Source organism: Crinia signifera, chromosome 4 (genome assembly GCF_055691185.1).
Source record: "Crinia signifera chromosome 4, ASM5569118v1, whole genome shotgun sequence".
NCBI classification, from domain to species: Eukaryota; Metazoa; Chordata; class Amphibia; order Anura; family Myobatrachidae; genus Crinia; species Crinia signifera.
The window spans coordinates 184,129,405-184,153,693 of record NC_139220.1 but is presented as its reverse complement, the minus strand read 5'-3'; the positions used below and the strand labels follow the sequence as shown (position 1 = coordinate 184,153,693).

General features: G+C 43.4%; 1 protein-coding gene across 3 annotated transcripts in view; it reads right to left on the bottom strand.

The window, feature by feature from the left end:
- SCAPER (S-phase cyclin A associated protein in the ER) overlaps window positions 1-24,289 on the bottom strand; it is a 278,002-nt gene that overhangs the window by 81,600 nt on the left and 172,113 nt on the right. For all 3 annotated transcript variants that reach the window (XM_083183157.1, XM_083183159.1, XM_083183158.1), the window contains exon 23: window positions 8,843-8,958. In XM_083183157.1, coding sequence (XP_083039283.1) covers window positions 8,843-8,958 — 116 coding nt within the window. The remainder of the gene's footprint in view (window positions 1-8,842; window positions 8,959-24,289) is intronic.

The window sequence follows — 24,289 nt, the reverse complement described above, 5'->3', positions numbered from 1 at the left end:
TAATATTAACTAGGGCACAACTATGGAATGAACTAAGGGACTAATATGGAGTATAAAATAAATATGTGCAATGGAGAGATGTCTCCCAAAAAGCACTGGGACAGTGGCCCTTTCAATATGCTGCTATGTAACCCACAATATTCTTCTTATGCACCTGACATTTCCAAAATATTTGTGATTTATGGCACTATACCAAGGTGGAATTCAAATAAATGACCAATAGTGGGACTCTGTCTATGATCTATAATGATGTCTTAGGGGACATCCTACTATCCCTAAAGCCGCGTTGGTCGATAAAAACAGACGGATATTGCAATTAATGACCGATGGTCATTATCGCAATATCCAATTCATGTCCATCTTTATTCGCTGAAAATTGACACCTGATCGGGCGAAATGCCTCAGAAAGGAAATGTGCATCAGGACTAATAGGATAGCCCTGGCCGTAGCTACTCGCGGTGGTGAATCACCGCTGCTAATGGGATATCCCTATGAGTATAACCCTCCATATGACTGAAAGTTTACACAATACAGAATTCCAAGACCAACATTAATGTCATATGTGCTATAAAATAGTATTGAATGCTATCTTGCTTTGTTTTGATCTTTTCTTTATTAAAAACCTAATAAGCCTAATATAGTTTTTTTTACTTTTTTGTACAGTAATTATAGGCCATCAAGCTTCTTATCCTCTTTGCCAATGATGCATTTCTTATTACTATGCAATTTTAATACACAGATGAAGTCTGACCTGCTTTTAGGGACTGTATAATGGGATTAGCTGTGTACCTCAAACACAGACTGGTCAGGAAGATTTGTGTTGCTGGATGGCAGATTGGAATCCGAACCAACAATATATTAATCCTATTACAAAAGCTGCTTCCATTCCAGTAAAAAAATATTTACCCATCTAAAATCAGCAGAAACAGATAAACTCCCCCTGACCAGGGCTTTAGGAGCACAGCAACCAGTAGGGACTGTGAACAGTATAATCTGCCAGCAGTAATACGGTAATACTTTACAGCAAGAGGGTGTAAACGCACAGGCAAATAATGGGACTTTCTAGTATATTCTGTCAGAAGGTGGTGGTGGAATAAATGCATGTCACAACCTACTAAAGCAGTATCTGATGTCCTGACTTCAGGATATGATAATGTGTTTTACGAATACATAAAAAAAAACAGGGGCATATTTAACAACAAGTGATATTATTGTTATGTTCTGGTTACTTATCTTAAATGATGCACCAACCAATCAAAGCCTGTTGTTTTTCAAACACATCACAGTTAAAAGCTGATTGATTGCAGCAGCATTTAAGATTAGTAACGAGAGATAACACTCCCTTTGTTGTTAAATATGCCCCATATTCTTTATCCAGTGGAAGTGAGACTACCAGGGGATCTAGATTGGTCTGGATTAATTACTGATAAATTACTTATTTTATGACTTGTTTATGATATATCTTTTTTTTGTTTAATGATATATCTATTAATACAGTGCAGCTCAGAGTCTTATTTATGTGCAAAATGTGCCCTAAACCAGTTACTTTTCAGTAATTAGCTATAATCCATCCCATGCAAGGTAGACAATTAAAGTAATGGGCCCCATACATCAGCAATCACAATTTATGGATTTTCAGATATTGGGATATTTTGGCCAGATAAATGGATTTTACAATCTATCTGACTTTGCCCACACATTACAGATTTATTTCAGTGATCGACAGATTTTTCCATCTACTCCTTGTGTGTGTCAACCTGTCCTTGTGTGTGTCAACCTGTCCCAGCTTTCAGCAGAATCCTGAGGCGTGTGACGTCAGCCATGTTTAGGCGCAAGGGGCACTTCGTGGCCATGTCTTTTGCCCAAGAGACCCTTCACCGAAGCCAGCAGGCATTCCATCAAATTGCTGTCTTCCCTAATGTGATAGGGGCTGTGGATGGCACCCATGTACCATTTGTGCCTCCATCACGAAGTGAGAAGATCTATAGGAACCAAAAATTGTTCCACTCACTCAACGTGATGGTGGTATGTGGCCCATCCATGGAAATTCTCTCCTTCAACTCGAAGTTTCCCGGAAGTGCCCATGACTCTCATGTTATCCGACAAACCGGGATTTGGCAGAGACTACAAGAGCTTGAAGGCCGTGATTGCATCTTCATATCTGGAAATTGCCCCAATCAATTGTCATTTCAGCTGTTCATAATGTAAATAGATGAAGAAGACGAATTGGGAATGCCCACACATCTAAAAAAGATCTGCAGATAATACCAGATTATTAAACATGTTTAAAAACCTGATTAAGCAATCGATTGGCGATTTTGATTGGGATTGCCAAAAGGGGAGCCCACACATCTAAAATTAATTGTGGCAATCATCTCCATATCTGAAAATTGTCACAATTAATTGCTGATGTGTGGGGCCCTTTAGTGTCTGTTTTTTTGCTATGGTCTTGTGAGATGGATTTAAATGAAAAGTTAGTAAATGAGGCTTTCAGTCTGCAACTCTGGAAAAGTACGTATATATTAATATTATTGTTGATTTGCAAGATTCCACAGTTCTCTGCAGCACTGGACACCAGGAGAACAGGTCAAATATAAAACAGAGAAAGATCAAATAAATGCCATAATTACAACAAGGAGTAAAGAGGACCTTATTCATAACGAAGCTTACATTCCAAGCTCATATATTGTACAGAGATACAGTCCAGGCCATAAATATTGGGACATCAACACAATTCTCATATTTTGGGTTATTTACACCACCACAACAGGTTTGAAATGAAACAAACAAAATATGCTGTAACTGCAGACTTTCAGCTTTAATTTAAGGGTATTTCTAGCCAAATCAGGTGAACGGAGTAGGAATAACAATGGTTTCTATATGTGCCTCCCACTTTTTAAGGGACCAAAATTAATGGGACAATCAACTCAAAAGCTATTTCTTGGACAGCTGTGGGGTATTCTCTCTATATTTCATTATCAATTAAGCAGGTAAAGGGTCTGGAGTTGATTCCAGGTGTGACATTAGTATTTGAAATCTGTTGCTATCGACTCTCAATGGGGCAGATGTATTAAGCCTGGAGAAGAGATAAACTGGAGATAAAGTGGAGATAACATGGAAGAGATAACGCACCAGCCAATCAGCTGTGTTTGAAATATGACAGTTGGGATCTGATTGGCTGGTGCGTTATCTCCTTCCACTTTATCTCCAGTTTATCTCTTCACCAGGCTTAATACATCTGCCCCACTATGAGATCCAAAGAGCCGTCACTATCAGTGAAGCAAGCCATCATTGGGCTGAAAAATCAAAACAAACCCATCAGAGAGATAGTAAAAACATTAGGGGTTGCCAAATCAACTGTGTGAAACATTCTTAAAAAGAAAGAATGTACCGGAGAGCTACATTAAAAGACCCGGAGGACCACAAAAAACAACTGTGGTGGATGACAGAAGAATTACTTCCCTGGTGGAGAAAAAATCCTTCAAAACAGTTGGCCATATCAAGAACACTCTCCGGGAGGTAGGTGTATATGTGTCAAAGTCAACAATCAAGAGAAAATTTCACAATACTGAATATAAAGGGTTCACCACAAGAAGTAAACCATTGGTGAGCCTCAAAAACAGGAAGACCAGATTAGAGTTTGCCAAACAACCTCTAAAAAAGCCTTTACAGTTCTGGAACAACATCCTATGGACAGATGAGACAAAGATCAACCAGAGTGATGGGAAGAGAAGAGTAGCAAAGGAACTGCTTATGATACAAATCATACCACCTCATCAGTGAAGCATGGTGGTGGCAGAGTCAAGGGTCAAGGTCATGTATGGCTGCCAATGGAACTGGTTCCCTTGTATTTATTGATAATATGACTGCTGACAAAAGTAGCAGGATGACTTCTGAAATGTTTTGGGCAATATTATCTGCTCAAATTCAGTCAAATGCTTCAGAACTAATTGGACGGCGCTTCACCAAGCAGATGGACAATGACCCGAAGCCTACTTCAAAAGCAACCAAAGAGCTTTTTAAGGCAAATAAGTGAAATGTTATGCAATGACCAAGTCAATCACCTGACCTGTATCCGATTGAGCATACATTTCACATGATGAAGACAAAACTGAAGGGAGAATGCCCCAAGAACAAGCAGGAACTGAAGACATTTGCAGCAGAGGCCTGACATGGCATCACCAGGAATGAAACCCAGCATCTGGTGATGTCTATGCATTACAGATTTAAGGCTGTAATTGACTGCAAAGGATTTGCAACAACGTATTAAAAAGTGAAAGTTTGATTTAGGATTGCTTATCAGCGGCATCCTCAGATGATTACTGGACAGGTGGGGAAAAGCGTCATCAGGATTCCCAACTACTGCCACACACAGTCTTTGCCAACCGGGGGACATAGACCGGAGCTGAGAAGTCCCGGAGAAGGCTGCACGACTAGGGAGGCACCAGCAGCCGGGGGCCCGCTCCAGGTACATAAGGATTACCCCCATAAGAACGGAGTACAAAGTGTATGATTTACGGAGCATAAGTATAAAACCTTTTTCTTCATACTAATCAGTACTGACTTACTTACCCTGCATGGATGGCTATGTGATCAAGACCAGCTTTCTATCAGCTTAACATTTGCACATGTGCTTAAGCTATAAACGCTACAGCTATAAGGATCTGAATATAGAGACTGTTCTCTGCTTGATTGAATAAGGCTCTTATTTGCTTTCTATTGACACACACTAACCTATTGCTGCTTTGCTGGACTAATTCAATAACTAACTCTGCATGATTAACAGTATATATACTTTTTTGTGAAAGTGAAGTTGTTGCCAGATTATATCTTCCATAATTTTTACCTTAATACTTTGATAGCATGTGATGTGTCACTAATATGTGATTTTATTGTAATTTTGTCTCACCGGCCGGTGCATTTATATATATTACATTTTATTGAATAAATATTTGATAACCTTGAAGGTTATAGTCCTACAGTGCTGTCTACTTTGTGTTTTTTTCTGATTTGATATATAAGGGTTGAGTATACCTTAGAGACAGCCGCTAGGAGTGTAACTTGGTTTGCTGCGCTCAGTTGTTCCACTAGTCTGTACCAGGCTGATTGGACCGGAGGACTGAAGAGTCACCAGACGGTCTGGAGCAAAGTACTAAAGAATTACCAGACGGACTGGAGCTGAGTTCTGAAGAATTACCAGATGGACTGGAGCAGAGTTCTGGAGAACTTTGAAAACACAAAGGAGAGCAAAGGACACACTTGTACAGGTTAGCTGAGAAAAGTTTTGCACTGGTGTCTCAGCCTTGTGAGGAACCCCCTTATAAATCAACTAGTGCTCCCTGATTGGCTGATTGAGTTTGCTGGGAACTACTGTAACTGGACAGCTTACAAAAAATAATATGGTGGCGACTATACTAGGCTCCCAGCAGGGAAACGTGCTGCCGAACCCTCAGTTGGTAAAGGGAGGCAGGCACTCACTTGCCGCATGGAGGAGCTGCAGCCTCCGATGGGTTGTACAAACGGGTGAGTGCTGCACCCGTTGAGTCCTGACATGTTGGAGCAAACTTGTTATAAATCTAGTGACTGAAAGGGGGGGAATTTCATAGGGGATCCTCCATATATTTTTATTTATTATTGTCCCGATGAGAAGTATTTTTCTCAACTTTTAGACTTTGATAAAGTCTGAACCACCAATACAAGATGAAACCCTAGATGGCCCTTATGGACCTCCATACAAAAAGAAGGACATGTGTTGTTTTAAACGAAACATATGCTATTGATTTTAAACAAAAACCATGTAGCTATGTGTATTCACCATAATTTGTTATGACTAAGAAACAATGCTGATATCTTACAACCACCAGTTTTCAGACTCATTCATTGCAAAATGAACCTAATAAGGAATAGAAAGGTTGTGCTGCACTGAATATTCATTACAGTAGTAATTATTGCATCCTTCTAAAGGCGGCCATATAGGGCAATTTATCTGAGGCTTCAAATTGCATCAGATTTCTCTAGAACTCTCCGGCAGCTTCCCAGGAATCCAGCATGTCAGACTTTGTACTCGAGTGCTTATTTCACATAAGATATATCGCATGCAATTTATCAACCCGTGACAAATCGCATGCAATTTATCTTACTGCTACACTTGTACCATACAATTTATCTGATGGGCTGTACTACAGGGCTGGCCTAAATAGTGCTATTTAAAGCTATGTAGAATAGGCTAGTAGCTACCCTACTTATGGGGCCAATTCAGACCTTGTCCTAAGGGGAAGCCCGGGGCTGTCCTCACCACCCCTGGGCTGTGGGTGGCAGGCTGATTGCAAAAAAAAACACATTGGTGGCCAGTGTCAGTAGCAGCATGGTAAAGTGCTTCCACCACACAGGGAGGGAGGAGGAGGAGGGAACGAGCAGCAAGTAGGGAGGGAGCAGTGAGGCCTCACAATGGCAATGCCTTGCATGGGCAGCTGCGGTGCGGTGATGACCTGTTGACCCGGCGACGGATTTCTCTGGTGGAAGGTGCAACCGAGGAGGGGCGATGCAATGCGCACAGGAACGCGCATTACATCGCCCCTCTTGTCATGTACATGCAATCTGGGCATTGTAAATGCGATTTAATGCTTAAATCGCATGTAAAATTGCCCAAATTGCATGTACATCGCCCTAGTGTATGGGGGCTTTTAGTCAGAAGGTCCCTACCTCTGTTTGTTTCAGATATAGGGATTGATCTAGAGATGGACAGAAAGCAGATTTTATGCGGCGGAGTGATTATCAGACAACTGCGCATGTGTTGCAGCGGCCTTGAGACAGTGGTCACGGTGAGGAATTATTTTGCAAAGTGGTTGACAGTCAGGGGCCATTATGGGAAGTGGCAGCAACAACACAGGTGTTTTTGGGGTATTTCTCAGACTGCGACTGCAATCCTGTAAGCAGCTGCAATGGCTCCTGGGCTTTATTGCCAGGGACATATTGCATGACCTTAGAGGTAATCGGGAATTCTATAATAAATTAATATGCAAACAATGCTGTCTTTGGGGCTGATTTAGACCTGATCGCACAGTCATAAATTCAACACGGCCAGTGTTCAGGTAAGCTAGAGTGAAATCCCGCCTTGGGAATGAATGTGATCACTGTGTGAATGGATGTGCATAGCTACAAATCAATTTGCAGCCAAGCAAATATGTTCAAACCCCAAAGTAACAGACTCCAAGCACACCTGTGTTTTTCTTGGCGCTCCCACTAAACGGCCACTGTTACCCCTTTGTAAGCAGTTGATGGGAGTTTCAATACAGCTGCAGCATTTGCATATTTCCACACTGCCGCTATATACAAATTTGCACTACTCCAAAATCAAAAGCGGTTACAACCAGTGACGGTCTGCAGCACAGTCCAAATTTCAAATAGGGGAGCCACACCCACTGCCAGTGAGTCAGTTTAGAATGGCAGTGGGTGTGGCTCCCCTATTTGAAATTTGAACTGTGCTGTAACCCCACCTCTGGAGCCTCCCCTGGTTACAATGTCTCCAAAGTAAGACAAATAAGCCAATTAAATTGTTTAGAAAAATATCAAGTTTCAGTAGTGCTATAAATCACAATATAAAGCATAGGTCATACCTGTGGAAAGTGGTTAATGTCATTTATACCCCTATTCCACTAGCCTAAATAAACTGGGTTTGCAGGCAGTGTAAATGCTCCATTTTGAATTTCAACGCGGCTACCGAATAGGGTTGAACACGGATTAAATATATAAAAAATTATTTAGGTGCAGTTTTGTCTCTTTTCTTATAAGTGCGCTTTGTTTCATTTCTTTAATTGTTATTTGGTATATGTTGGTAGATGTTGTTTTAAAAAAAAAAAAAACAGACAGCACTACAGGGAAGAAACTGAAAGTAAATGATATTGTGTTTACTTTCAGTTTCATGCCTGCAGTGAGTGCACACAGGACCCGGCTGCCGTAGCAGCAGTGACTGTAAGTGCTGCTGACTTTGATCTGGCTGGGCTCCCACAGTTTTGCCCCCCTAATTTTTGCACTTGCTCCTTCTCTCCTGCTGTGACTGCTCTGCGTTGCCGCTCACTGCAGAAGCAGAAGGACAGGAGATGCCTGGTTCTGGCTCCTCTGTGCCCCCCCTAGTGGCTAACGCCCGGCGGCCAATGTCTCCATTGCCTCCGGGAGTTACGCCACTGCCCAGCGATATGTATCCCCACTGTACACGGAGCCCGAAAACATGGCACAGGAGTGTGTGTATGTTTTTGGCTCCTGCCTACTGGGGTTTTGACTACGTCTGTACCCTGGCTCCCGGCATTCTGTATGCTGCAATTCCAGACTGTGGAACGCTTGTGGGTAGTTGCCTAGCAACTCCCCCAGCATCCTCACCCGGAAGTGCGTGGTGGCCACTACCGGTAGTCAGGAGGTGGTGCGCGGTGGCCCTGAGAGGATCAGTCAGGTAGGTATAAGAATTGTGGGTGTTGGGGTTACTGTAGGTGTGGTCCGAGGACGGGGTTCACTCCCCGAAACGTTACCTGTCACCCAAAACAGAATGAATTTTGATGTCAGTCCCGTCTACATTATTTGCTTTCTGGCACCTGAGCAAGCTAACCGTTTAAGTGAGTGCCAGCAGTATATATATATGTGTGTGTGTGCGTGTATATATATATATATTTACAGAAAAACACAATTGCAGCATTGTTTATTGACATTGTTTGCAGTGTGTGAAAATCAAGACATACTGTAGTAACTAGAAATTATGTATATAAAATGACAGGGTTAGTACTATGAAAATGTGTACATATGTACAATATGACCTTCCCATGCATGGAACACAGAAACTATAGATTCTTACTTAAAAGGAATGCGGTAGGATGTGCTGGTGTTAGATGTAGGTGTCGCTGCTTGCAGGATCTGTTCTAAAACAGTCAGCCCACCAGCAGCCTGGAAGGATATCTGATCGGAGGTATTCTGTGAAAAGAGAACAGGCAGTTAGACAAGTCTTCAATGAGGGCAAGAGAATTGGAAAAGAAAACTAGTATTCATTTTCTAACATGTTAAACACTGACGCTTACATATGTATCAAAATGTATATTATACAAAAAAAAAAAACGATGGCTGCAAGTTATGCAATACATATAATAAGTAGTACTACAGGTTGAGTATCCTGTATCCGAATATCCAAAAACCGAAATATTCCAAAACCCGTGGTTTTTCAGAATATATTTTTTGTTTGTTCCCCCACCCCCCCTGACCCTTTTTTGATACTTACTACGTCCTCCGGCATCCACGGCGGACTTCAGGATCCTCTTCTGCGGCATCTCCGCTCCCAAAGGTGCATTGCGCAAGCGTGCCAGTGACATCGCCGGCGCACCTGCAAACTCGCTCAATGCACCCCTGGGACCGCTGAAGAAGATCCTGAAGGCGGCCATGAGACCATTGGGGGGACGAGGTAAGTATGTTAAAGAAAATTTTTACAAAAATCCGAAATGCTCATGGTTCCGAGCATTTCGGATAAGGGATACTCAACCTGTATTATTATTACAAGTTATTTATATAGTGCAGCATATTCTGCAGCGCTTTACAGAGAATATTAGAACACTCACTCAGTCCCTGACCCAGTGTATCTTACAATCTATATTCCCTGCAACATGCGCACAAAGTTTCATTCTAGGCTTATTTTCACTATAACTTCACGCGCTGGGGTCATGGGTTTGTCTTTGAGTAGTGCCCTATCTACTGTATGTAAAGTTATATATCTACTGTATGTAAAGTTGTATGTTCTTGTATGTGTTTCGTTCAGGTGTTCCGGGATCCTCCCACACTTCATAAACATACTGGTAGGTGAAATGCTTACTGACAAAATGTACACTTGTGTGTGGCAGAGATTAATGTGAATTGTCATTTTTCTCTGTAAATGCTACAAAATTATAATCACTTACATCACTTATTTGACAAAGCACACCTATGGGTACAACAAAACAAATAAATAGGAGTAAAACTAATAGTAATATATATATATATATATATATATATATATATATAAAAACACAAATTATATAAATGACAGTTAAATATATAATACACTTACCAGATAAAATGTTACGAGTGTATTAATGCAAGTTTAACGGATGCTTTTACTACCAGCACTAACAATAATTTGCTACAAATCTGTTGGTGTCTAGCAAATAAAAAGGGAAGGGGTCATAGGGTCAGCATACATTGAGTTGACCACTCAAGGTCGATAGGGCTTAGGTCAACACCTGAAATAGGTGGACATGGCTAAGGTCAACGGGGTTGGAAGGTTGACACAAACATTAGGTTGACAATGGGAAGGTAAACATGAGGTTTTCAGGGTTTTTTGTCCCGAATGTCGACATAGACATTGTCTTAATGTACCGCATCCCCTCCCATGCTTCGGGTGCGGTGCTTTGCTGCATTCCTCGCACTATTATATTCTCCCACCATGCATAGTGGATGGTAGGGAATGAAAAACTCATGTCGAACTTTTGACAGTTGACCTGATGCTTGCGTTGACATTCCGCATGTTGACTTTAATTGAGTCGACCTAGTGACCGTATCCCAATAAAAAACATGGGGATTTTGTTTATATTGTGATTAAAATATTGAAGCTTGCAGCCCATCGTCAAGCGACCCCAATTATCTGCACGTCCCTACAATAATGTATCTACATATATGCCCCAAACACCATTACAGTGCTGCTAAATGCATGGTGTCCTGGTGGATACAGTAGGGACTTGCACATAATTGGGGTATCTTGGCGACGCACTGCAAGCTTAAATGTACTGCTCAAAATTTAAACAAAAGCCCCATGTTTTTATTTAGCACTGCCCCTTCACACTTGGCTATAATGAAGATGACCAGACTCAAAACATTCTGTACCTGAGCCATAAAGCTGACTAAAGATCAAAAGCAATTCCTTAGAAACAAAGACCCAAAATGAATGTTTATACATATGTCCTGCAATATACACTAGAGAGATTCATGGCATGGGTACACATTGATGCAATCTTATTATTGCCAAAGGGCTGGTCTCCCAGCAGTCTAACAAAAACAATAGATATGGAAAGCTTTTTCATTCTGCGTAGTTTGCAAACGAGTGTACCAGACAGCAGTAAGAAGAATAAAAAAAAAGACTGGTATCCAAATATAATCCCTTCCAACGGTGTCTTTCCCACAGCAAATGACATGTTAAAAATAAAACTCAACCTAGTACTTGAAATACAATGTTTGCTATTTATCTGCTGTGTGAAACACATATTTTTATTTCCATTTAGAGCTCTTAACTTTACGCCTCTTGGTTTTAAATATCCAAATGGCAGCCATCTTTAGTAGCCCCAAGAGAATGCAGTTTTATAACTGAACTTCTTCAAAGCCCAATGCTATGAGTAGTGGCTGATCTGACAATGTGTGAGGAGATGAAAGGAAAAGGATTTGAGATGTAAACCATTATACAATATTAATAAAGCATATGTGCTCCATGAGTCTAAATAAGGAAAGAACATTTAGGATTGCGCACAGTTCTATGGTGCTTCATGGCATAGTTACAAAGAGTCTCTTTTACTAATAGTTTGTATGCACTTCTATGTAAAGATAACTGACTGATGTAGATCTGGTTCTGACAAATGCTATAAGTAAAATACTCTCCCATTTGTAGAAAAAAAAATTCTTGAAAAAGAACACATCAAACAGAATACAATATGTGCTTTGGTAACACCATACTGAAAATCTGAAAATCTATAACACATTTAAAAGTGAACAATCTTTCTCTAATGTATCCTGATTACTTCTCTACTCCTTAATGTATACAGCGGTATTACTAACAGTAGAAGCAGGAGAAATGTGGTGTGTGTATATGTATATATATATATATATATATATATATATATATATATATATATATATATATATATATAATGTACGTCAATAACGCCAGAACTCGTGTTTTCCTGAATTTCTGGGCATTCTATAAAACAGGTGTGTTAAGAGAGCCGGCAAAGTCCAAATCTGCAGATTTCAAGCAACAGAAACTGTTGTCCCTACAGAATTCATTCAAAAGACAGAAGTAAGCTTATTGCCTTAGCTACTAGAGTTTGTATAATTGCAGCAATACAGATACAAATGTATAAACCACCATAATAAATGTGTGTCATTATACGAAACACTCATACAAATGAAAAGTGAAGTAACAGTCTTTAAAAATATAATAAGGCTCAATAAAGAGTGTGCATAACCATAGTGTAAAAATTTTTTAGTAACATCTGCCTACTTTAGCAGGTTTACTTGATTTAATAGGATGTACAATCTACAGTAGGTGTTTGGCTTGCTAGTCAAAGATTGCAGGCATATAATCAGAGTGCTGTGCTCAGGTCTCACTATACTGCCTGCTAGATCCTGCTCTAAAGGGCCCTACATACGCAGAGATTTGTGCCAGAGATTCATAACGGGAGATTCAGCACAAGAGATTTCACTCTCTCAGATAATGAACCACATACAGAGAGATATGTGTCAGAGATTCATAATGGGAGATTCAGCACGGGAGATTTCAAATCTGTCACAACTGTCACAGAAAGTGACGTAAAAAACTGCACTTCATCACAAAAATAATGTTATGTGGTATAGACATCTACCACATAAATAATGTCTTCTTTAATAAATGTTCTTTCACCTCCCCCTAGTATCCACCTCCCCCCCCCCAAAAAAAGTTGAATCATTGGTGGCTAGTGGTTCCCCCAGAACCCCCCACCCCCATATGCAAACTATTAAACATTGGTGGCACAGTGGGAACTGACAAAAGAAATACTTACCAAGTCCAGGGTCCAGCATCTCCTCCTCTCAGTCATACAGACAATAATTTTCTATAATAAAAAAATGGTTCCCAAAATACGGAGGACAAAGTGCGTGGGGTCCCCCGGATTTTGGGGACCAGCACTAGGCTCTTGAGTTGGCCCTGGTTTCCAAAATACGGGGGACAAAATGAATAGGGGTCCCCCGTATTTTGGGGACCAGCACCAGGCTCCACTAGCAGGGGGTGTAATGCCATAGCCAGGGGACATGCTTGATGGGGTCTCGTGGCCAAAGCATTACCCACCCTAACTAGTCAGCCCAGGCTGGGAGTTTTTGGGGAGGTGGGGACCACCAAATAAGGGGGTCCCCGCTCTCCAGGGCACCCCAGGCCTGAGCTGAAGCCCGGGGCTATCCCCTGCACCCCTGGGTGGTGGGTGCAGGGTTGATAGCTTGTTTAACAGTTATATTGTCTTTTACAGTAGGACTACAGGTCCCAGCAAGCCTGCCCCACATGCTGGCACTTGGGAGAACCACAGGTACCAGCATGTGGGGCATTAAAGGCCCGCCGGTACCTATAGCCCCCCTGTAAAGGAAATATTAAAATAAAAACACAAACACTGGTTTTTACATATTTTATTAAAATGCATCTTGTCTTCACCCAGGGGGGCTCCTGCGGCGTCTTCACCAGGGGGTGTTGGCCCCCTAAGCTCTTTTGCATGGCTGCCGCCTCCCAGGGCTTCTGCCTCGTCATCTGTGTTCTTCACCTGGGGACGACGGCCTTTTAAGCTCTTTTGCATTGGCCCCGCCTCCCAGGACTTCAGGAGCTCTTCTCCGCTGTCGGACTGACTGCCCCTACCCTGTCTCGAGCTGGCTAATATAGCCAGCTCTAGGGGGGGGGGGAATGATGTGGTGAGCCGTGATTGGCTGGCCGTGGCCATTTTGAATTTTTTTTTAAACATCTCCCAGTGTGATATCCTGTGTGGCCATCAATTCTTCCCATATTTCCCTGCTCGTTTTAAGCTTCTTTCTGATATTGACATTACAATCACACTGATGTACCGCCAAGAGGAGTTCCAATACAACCTGATGTATGAAGCGGTGATAAGGCTGGAGAAGTGATAAACTGCCTGGCACTTTATCAACGGCCAATCAGCTCCTGACTTTCCATTTTTAAACAGTCTGTAACTTAACAGTCAGTAGCTGATTGGCCGGTGATAAAGTACCAGGCACTTTATCACTTCTCCTCCCTTATCACTGCTTCATACATCTACCCCTCTGTGGCTCATTGTAGTTTGCCTTTAGTGTGCACTTTCACCGTATTACCTTGAACTGACTTTGTGCCTTTGAATTATTGCATTTAGACTTGGGTCTGTGTTAGACAACTATTATGTCTTTTACATGTTGAGACTGTGTTCAGTTACATTAGTTTTTCCTCATCTATTTTACTATTGTGCTTGTAATATATATGCCTATATTATTAATGGTTTGCCACCTAATTGCCAATGTTCATATACAGTATGTTGAACATGGCAGGTGGCCACTAGTGCCACTTGCCCTATAGTAAATACTATTTGTAAAAAAAAAAAAAAAAAAAGCAGTAATCATTTACAAGGAAAAACCAGGCTGGTTTTGCCTTGCAAATGACTGCTTTATAAAAAATGGGCCGACTCAGACAAAATCCTATACCACCGGCAACTTGGAGTCTATTGCATTTAGCCTCTATTCTTTTAAATTCAGTACTTTTGCAAGATATTCAGGTACTCTTTACCTAGAAGGGCGCCAGCGATGTTGATCGTGGGCATCGTGAGGTAAAAAATCGCGTCGGTCGCGTCGTATGCGGGCTAAAGATGCCCGGACGCGACGCGACCGACGCGATGTCCACGATTTCCCCATTGAAAACCATGTTAAACATGGACATCGCGTCGGTCGTGTCGCGGCCGGCCATAAATGTGCACACGATGGCCGCGACGCGATGCCCACGATTTGCCATAGGAATCAATGTTAAAAGGCCCGATGGACACGATTTTCATGTTAAATGGCTGAATGGACCCGATTTTACCATAGGAAACAATGTTAAATGGGCCTTAGAGCCCAAATAGTTACCCTGAACTCTGAAATGGCCCCCCCAATTGTTTACGCCACCCCACGATCAACGTCAACCCGAAGCGTGGCGAGCGCAGCGAGCCCGCGAGGGGCGGCGGTACGCGTCCTCCGACCTTTTCATACCCCCACTATCCACGTCGGCGTGGAGTTGAGAATAGAATAGTGTGGCGAGCGCAGCGAGCCACCGAGCCCGAAGCGTGGGGACGCGGATACCTTCACAGATAAACGCGTCCCTTCGCGGGCTTCACAGGTGTCCGCGTCGCCATGGACACCTGTGAAGCCCGCGAGGGGACGCGTATAGCTGTGAAGGTATCCGCGTGCGCTCGCCACGCTTCGGGCTCGGTAGCTCGCTGCGCTCGCCACACTATTCTATTCTCAACTCCACGCCGACGTGGATAGTAGGGCATGAAAAGGTTGGAGGACGCGTACCGCCGCCCCTCGCGGGCTCGCTGCGCTCGCCACGCTTCGGGTTGACGTTGATCGTGGGGTGGCGTAAACAATTGGGGGGGCCATTTCAGAGTTCAGGGTAACTATTTGGGCTCTAAGGCCCATTTAACATTGTTTCCTATGGCCACATCGGGTCCATTGAGGCATTTAACAGTAAAATCGCGTCAGTCGGGCCATTTAACATTGATTCCTATGGGAAATCGGGTGTATCGCGTCGCGGGTATCGCGGGTACATTTATGGCCGGCCGCGACGCGACCGACGCGATTTCCATGTTTAACATGGGTTTCAATGGGAAATCGCGGGCATCGCGTCGCGGCCAGACATAAATGTACCCGCGATCACCACGACGGGCGCCCTTCTAGGTAAAGAGTACCGATATTCACATTTTTACATTATAAAGGGACAAATAACACTTTATAATGATTCTCATGTTAGTACTACATCCTAATAAACATGCTATGCACCACACTGTCAATCTAAAATTAATAAATTGGGATATACACAACTGTGGCATATTTGTAACTTAGGGGGTGACTCAGACCTGGTCAGGCAGGTCCGAATTCACTGTCCAGGCCGATGGTGCAGGTCTGCGCATACACATGGGCAAATATGCACTTATGTAGTCCCCCTGTGCCAACGCTTTCACTGAGTATCACACTCGCTGAGGCGTTCGCTGTGTGAAAGGAGGGAAGGGGGCAGGCAGGGGGAACACCAGCATTTTATGGTCATCCCCATAAAACCGCTGGGCCTTCCCCCAGCGAATGGAGGTGTGTCGATGCCTGCTGACATCACATGATGTCAGCACCCGCCCAGAATTCAGCCATCTTCATTGGAAATAAAAATCAGTCTAGACATTCGGTTGGCCGGCGGGTGCCATTTATCTGTTCGCTAGGCTGCGAACATGTGCAGCCTAGCAAACAGGCCTGAATCAGGCCCTTATTACATTAAATTAAACAAATAGTAAATAAACATTACAAAGTAATTTTTGACGCAAAAAGAAAACCAGTCTGGCCTGATATACGGTCTGTAGAACCACTTTTATGAATATTTTTCACAATTGGACTACAAAATACTAAATGTAGAAAGGTGTAAACAATTAAAAAGACTAAAAAGTTATGCAATTATTATATACAGATAATATATACATATATACAGATGATAGACAGCCTTTCACATAGAAGTTACACAATTTTTAACACTGGTCTAGTGCTGTTTGACATTGTGGCAGGGGGATCCCAAGCTTTTTGTTCTCTTCTACAGTGTCAACACCTGGTTCAACCTAGTGCATGCTAGTAAAACAATACTGTGCTTTTTCTTTAATCATTTTTTAAATAAGACTAAACTTTCATAGGCAGTTAATTTATTTGGGAGGGATTTGGGCTAGGGTTGTCCATATATGGTTACATTGTTTTGCAAACGAAAGCAGACCTTTAAGGGTTCACCAACATTGCTGGTATAGAGTGCACCCAATTTTTTTTGTACCCTTACCTTGGTGTTCGGGATACTGAGCCTAGCTCTTTCCTGGACACACACGCAAAGCCCAACCCCAGGCTCTGATTTGCCTGCAGCCCAGTGAGTAATATAGCAGGGATGACCATTGTTGAGTGAGATAAATGACGGTTCCACTGTAAATGGTTTAAAAACTTGGGGATTAACCCCCAATGGTACCATCAATGGTTAACCCACAGTTATAAACCTTCTATTTGGTAAATCTGGAAATTCTATACTTTTAAAAAATAATACAAAAAATGTATGGCAATTTGATGCTCTATCCTATATCAAAGTGAGGTTTCTCTGGGTTTTTGTGATGGGCTTGAGCTTAATAAACCTGCAAAGATGCAATCCTGCTGGTAAACCACTGCTAAAGTGCCAAAACTGACACTTAGTAAATTTAAGGTGGGGTATTCAATCTGCTGAGAACGGCCGGCAATTGTCGAGCTCCCAGCTGCAGCTCGAAGATTTCCGGCCACATCTCGCGGCCACCCCCCCTTTTTCGGGGCACGGCAGGCGGGACATTGAATCCCGCCTGCCGATTCAGCGTCGAGCCGGCTGAGAACAGGACAGGGTCACGGCTGTCCGGCCAGCCTGACAGTCGTGGCCATGCATTGAATACCCCCCTAATTCTGAAAAAAAGAAGCTGTCACACATAAAACTCCTAGACACACAGGGTACTATAAATGAAATGACAGGCCTTTTGCATGCCAAACCATGTATAGAAGCCATGGTCTTTCTTGGTTTCCACTTTGGTATATCATTTCACTTCGATCCATGTCTGATATTTGTAAGCTCTTAAGGTGCCCATACACGGTCCGTTTAACGGATCCGTTTGGGACTTAATTAGCACACATCGGATCGGATCCCTAGTGCATGCAGTGTGCATGCACTGTGATCCGATGCGATGTGTACCTAGTACAAAAAGTATGTGCAGCACATACTTTTTGTACCGTACGATGAGATGCCCGGGAGCACGCATCTCATAGTACAGAACGGACGGTCCGGGAACGGACCGTCTATGGGCACCATAAGTTTGATACACAGAATTATTTGATTCCAAATATTCTGTATAGAAAAACCAGAGAATGCTACATACAGGGATGCATTTGGCATTGTCAATACCTGTGTTATTTTGGGATTTATCTAAAAATATAGTGATTTATCAAATGCCCCATTTTTTGGTGATTTTGATAAATGCTGAACACAATGTTTGATAAAAAGCTCATTAATTGACCTATTTACCATCTAAAAAATCTCACAAACTTACCTGATATTTACAGCAGAAAGTGGTAAGATACCATATTGTCATGTGTACTTAACATGAAATATACAGTATTCATAAGCTTCGTGTTACTTAAACTCACATAGACAGAACATAAAATGAGTGACATTGGAAGGTGTCTTCTATGTGAGACCTGACCCGGCATAAGTACTTGGGATATACAGCACAATGATCAGCACTGTCCTGGAATCTCCTCTGTGTGTGGCATCCCCACAGACCTGTTTAAACTGCTAAATGGTGCTTGGCCTCCAAGGCTCACGGTGTGAGTGACAGCAGACTAATAAGATTAGCGACTGCCTTCCAGTAACACTGCCAGAAGGGGGATAACAGGGAGACGACCTGAATTACACTGCAAAGGAATACAACCAATTTTGAATACAAGTTACAATTACCTCGGCTAATGAAAGGAATAACAGCTGTTATGCTAGGTACACACCAGGACGACTAGGGCACGATTCTGTCAATTTAGATCCGATTCCGACCGGTTGTATGCAGATTGTGTGTACTATCGTGTGTTTTTGCCATTTATTTGATCCGATTCCGATCCAATGCGCGTTCACGCCGCTCGTTTGGTCGCATCTTTGGTCCTACGTGCTGCAGGTAGGATCCGTCAATCCCAGGCCGACCGACCGTCAATCGTATGCAGATCGTGAGTGTTTTTTGCCGCCTACGTCGTCCGTCCGTCGGTGCGTCCGTCGTTTGATCCAGCCTATTTGAGTGGCATTTCCTAAACACTCCCCCGGCGCCATGTTTTTCCACATAGCAAACAGCGCTGGCGCAGCAGTTGGACTCTCCTTCTTGTCTCATCTCCCAGAACAACAACCTGGTATGTTTGCACTCCCAATGCTCTTCTATGCATGCCCACTGTTGCCACCAATGTATATAGTGTGTATAAAGCACTGGTTTGGCAACCGTGCACCCGACCATGTCACTGTTTTTTTTGGGTGGGCCCCATGTGTGTGTGTATACATATAACCAGTGTCCACCATTGCAGTATTCCAAGCACTCCTCTCTGCTAGGCCCCATTCACCTGTGTGTGTGTGTGTGTTTGTGTATATATAGATATATATACATAAACCATTGTCCACCATTGCAGTATTCCATGCACTCCTCTCTGCTAGGCCCCATTCACCTGTGTGTGTGTGTGTGTTTGTGTATATATAGATATATATACATAAACCATTGTCCACCATTGCAGTATTCCATGCACTCCTCTCTGCTAGGCCCCATTCACCTGTGTGTGTGTGTGTTTGTGTATATATAGATATATATACATAAACCATTGTCCACCATTGCAGTATTCCATGCACTCCTCTCTGCTAGGCCCCATTCACCTGTGTGTGTGTGTGTTTGTGTATATATAGATATATATACATAAACCATTGTCCACCATTGCAGTATTCCATGCACTCCTCTCTGCTAGGCCCCATTCACCTGTGTGTGTGTGTGTTTGTGTATATATAGATATATATACATAAACCATTGTCCACCATTGCAGTATTCCATGCACTCCTCTCTGCTAGGCCCCATTCACCTGTGTGTGTGAATAGCAATCTGCACAATAAAATGTATAGTGGTTTTCATAAAAGTTTATTAACATTTTAAATACTTAAAACATAAGAACTAGGTAACTGGTGTAACTATAAAAATTTAAATATGAAACAAAACATGGGTATAACTATAACTATAAAAATTTAAATATGAAACAAAACAAACAACTAAAATGGTTTTATCTTTTTACAGTCCCAATGTCCAACGCAAAGGAACAAGAGTTTTTGGAAGGGTTTATTGAAAAATATCGTACACACGAATGCCTGTGGAGAACCAAATCCAAGGAGTATTCAAACAAAATGAAAAGAAACCAAGCCTTGGAGGAGTTGGCACGCTACAGTCTTCCATTTCACCCAGAGGCCAATGTTGAATGGGTGAGGAAACGCATCCAGAATATGCGCACGGTGTTCTTAAAGGAACACAAGAAGATGGAGGCTGCAAAGAAGTCTGGTGCTGGAGTCGACGAGATGTATCAAACATCGCTCTGGTACTATGACCGGTTGACATTCACCCTCAGCCAGGAGTCGATGAGGACAGGAGTAGTCCTTATGGTAGAACATGAAAACCAAGAAGTCACGGCGCAGGAGGAGGAGGAGAATTCGCAGTCTGCATCGGTGAGTCTATTTTTTTGGCTATCTAATTGATTCCTCCTGCCAATCCACAGCGCCCTCCCCATTAAAGTAGGCCATGTACTCTTCCCTCACCTGTTTGGCTCGTGCACTCCCTGTGTAGCGTTGTGTTGGGGTTTGCAAGGAGGATATCTGCACTACCTCCTCTGGCAGTTCTTGGTCTTCTTGGAGTGCTGTGCCTGTAGCCCTTTGCTGTGTGGCTTTTCTGCGGAGCAAATTGTGCAGGACACAGCACGCCGTGACAACCCAGTCAATTTTGTCCACCCTCAGGTTAATGGCAGTGTGGAAAATGCGAAACCGGCTTGCCAGGATGCCAAAAGCATTTTCCACAACACGCCGTGCCCTGGATAGCCTGTAGTTAAAGATCCTTTTGTCATGGTTCAACCCCCTTTGCGCATATGGCTTCATGACATGCTCGTGCAGGCCAAAAGCCTCGTCAGCCACAAAAACAAAGTTAAGCCCCTGTTTAGTTTCCTGGACAGACGGCAAGTGAAGGGTGTTCGCTATGAGCCTTTCGTAGAACTTTGTGTCCTTGAAAGTGCCACCATCCGATGCACGGCCATTCCTTCCTACATCCAGGAAGATAAACTCATAGTTCGCATTAACAACAGCCATTAGTACAATGCTAAAATAGCCCTTGTAATTAAAATAGTAGGAACCACTATTGATAGGCTGGGCTATGCGGACATGTTTGCCATCAATGGCTCCACCGCAATTTGGGAAGTTCCATCGCTGTTCAAACTCCTCTGCGATGACTTTCCATTCATTCACGCTGGTAGGGAACTGAAATTAGAAGTAAATAGAATTGATTAGTAAACATGTTCAATTTTTTTACAGCTTGGTGACTACCCACCTGCAACCCCAGACCTATCTGTCCTATCTGATAATGCATGCACATCGAACGAAGTTCCTACTCCGGCACGCACTCCGCCACCCACCCTGGAACCCACTCCACCACTCCCCCGTGCCAAAAAAATGCGTGGCAAAGGAAAAAAAGAAGAAGCAGCGGCACATGAAGAATTTATGATGCGGGCACATCAAGTCCTGCAAAGAAACCCGGACAAACATGACAACTACTTCACTTATGTGGCAGAGTGTGTTCGCAACATGGCTCCTGACCAGCAACTTACTTTTGAAAAGTTATGCATGGAGTTGGTGTATAATGGCAGTTTAGGGTATCTCAACAGTGGCACTAAAATAGTTGGCATTGGTAGTGCACCAGACACACCACTGTCATTAGAATCACCAGTGCCTACTCCGCCTGCCACCGTAGCAGGCCAGTCGAGCACAATTCCAACACATACCCAGTCAACACCTACACAGCCTTCTCAACCCCCCAAGTACCGTCAATTCTACAGTTCTTTACTGATAGAAGATCCAGAGTGTCCTGTTTTTGAGGATCTGTCTTAAAAAATAGGCTACTTTATCATTTACCATCGACATGGTCTCAGCTGCAGGTATGTGATGGCCACTGCTCACATGGCGTATGGCGCACATCAATGGGGCCGGGACCATTGCATCTGCGCCATGCGCCATGTGGGCCGCAGCCTTTACATATCTGCAGCAGACATCCTCTGCCACACAAGGGCCACAGTGTGTATTTTTGTTTATTTATATGCTGCTACCTGTACCTGCATTACCAGAGGGAGAACAGGATTCTCCTCAATCTGGATAGCAAACTCCATTTATTGTCCTTTTGTCTTTGCCAATAGTATGGGGTACTGTGCGGCAGACATGGTCTCAGCTGCAGGTATGTGATGGCCACTGCTCACATGGCGTATGGCGCACATCAATGGGGCCGGGACCATTGCATCTGCGCCATGCGCCATGTGGGCCGCAGCCTTTACATATCTGCAGCAGACATCCTCTGCCGCACAGTACCTATCCCTACTGTTGTAAGGGCATGTTCCAGAAGTTACCAGAGTGTGTTTTTTTTGTTTATTTATATGCTGCTACCTGTACCTGCATTACCAGAGGGAGAACAGAATTCTCCTCAATCTGGATAGCAAACTCCATTTATTGCCCTTTTGTCTTTGCCAATAGTATGGGGTACTGTGCGGCAGACATGGTCTCAGCTGCAGGTATGTGATGGCCACTGCTCACATGGCGTATGGCGCACATCAATGGGGCCGGGACCATTGCATCTGCGCCATGCGCCATGTGGGCCGCAGCCTTTACATATCTGCAGCAGACATCCTCTGCCACACAGTACCTTATCCCTACTGTTGTAAGGGCCTGTTTCAGAAGTTACCAGAGTGTCTTTTTTTTCTTTTTATATGCTGCTACCTGTACCTGCATTACCAGAGGGAGAACAGGATTCTCCTCAATCTGGAGAGCAAACTCCATTTATTACCCTTTTGTCTTTGCCAATAGTATGGGGTACTGTGCGGCAGACATGGTCTCAGCTGCAGGTATGTGATGGCCACTGCTCACATGGCGTATGGCGCACATCAATGGGGCCGGGACCATTGCATCTGCGCCATGCGCCATGTGGGCCGCAGCCTTTACATATCTGCAGCAGACATCCTCTGCCACACAGTACCTTATCCCTACTGTTGTAAGGGCCTGTTTCAGAAGTTACCAGAGTGTCTTTTTTTTCTTTTTATATGCTGCTACCTGTACCTGCATTACCAGAGGGAGAACAGGATTCTCCTCAATCTGGAGAGCAAACTCCATTTATTACCCTTTTGTCTTTGCCAATAGTATGGGGTACTGTGCGGCAGACATGGTCTCAGCTGCAGGTATGTGATGGCCACTGCTCACATGGCGTATGGCGCACATCAATGGGGCCGGGACCATTGCATCTGCGCCATGCGCTATGTGGGCCGCAGCCTTTACTTATCTGCGGCAGACATCCTCTGCCACACAGTAGCCCGTACTTAGTGGGAAAGTTTAAACTGGGTCATACATACTTAAATCTTTATATATAGTGTGTGTTTTTGTACAATATCTTTTATATATGGTATTATAATATATTTGTGTTGACACAATCTATTTACTATTTTACATGTTTTAACCATGAAAGGCCTAAAAAACCTGTTTCTGTCCTAGGCCTAAATTATAAATAAAAATATTTTGTTTGCACAATAAAGTGTACGGTGTATATTTCATCCTTACCTTGCAATACTGGTACTGCAGCACCTTCACAATGGCTTTGCAGGTCTCCGGGATGATGAGGCCCAAAGCTTGCGGGGAGATGAGGGATCCAAACTTTAGGTCAGCAAGAGACCGTCCTGTCGCCAGAAACCTCAGGGTCACCACCAGTCGTTCCTCAGCAGGGATAGCCATGCGATACTTGGTATCCTGCTTCTCGATGTGGGGAGTCACCAGACGCAGCAATTCCTGGAATGTGGCATCATCCATCCTCAAGAAGTTACGAAAATCGTCTGGGTTATTCTCCCTGATGTCCCTGAGCAGTGGCATGTGCGAACGAGTCTGACGCTGAAGTAGCCACTGCTTTGTCCAGCATGATCTTTCTCTCCTGCGCTGGGCTCTCTGACGCCTGAGCTTCAAAACTGCATAATAGAGCAGGTACTGTTGCTGGTGACTACCCATCACTGCATTCTCCATAGTGCAGGGTTAAAAGACACTTTGTAATGGCAGGCAAAACAAAGTAATGTGTAAATAGCTATGTCCAGCGTTCAGCAGGTATAAACCAAGCCTCACTAGTAACAAAGCAGAAATACACTGGTTTAAAATGGCTGCTGCTATTCCTATCCCCCTCTGCTAGTCCTCCCCCCTCTGCTAGTCCAGCCCCGTCATTCAAATTTCAAAGGCCCATCTGACGACGGTCGCATGTGTTCTTGCAAAAAAACAAAAACCAGCGATCCGACCGTCTTAACGACCATCGCGGGCGCATCGGGATCGGATCTAGATCGTTCCGCAAAAAAACACAATTTTTGCTAATCGTTTGCTGGGGACTGCCTGGGAGCTCCCGGGAAGTCCAAGGGAAATCGTTCCATGGTCGTCTATCGGTCGTGAACGACG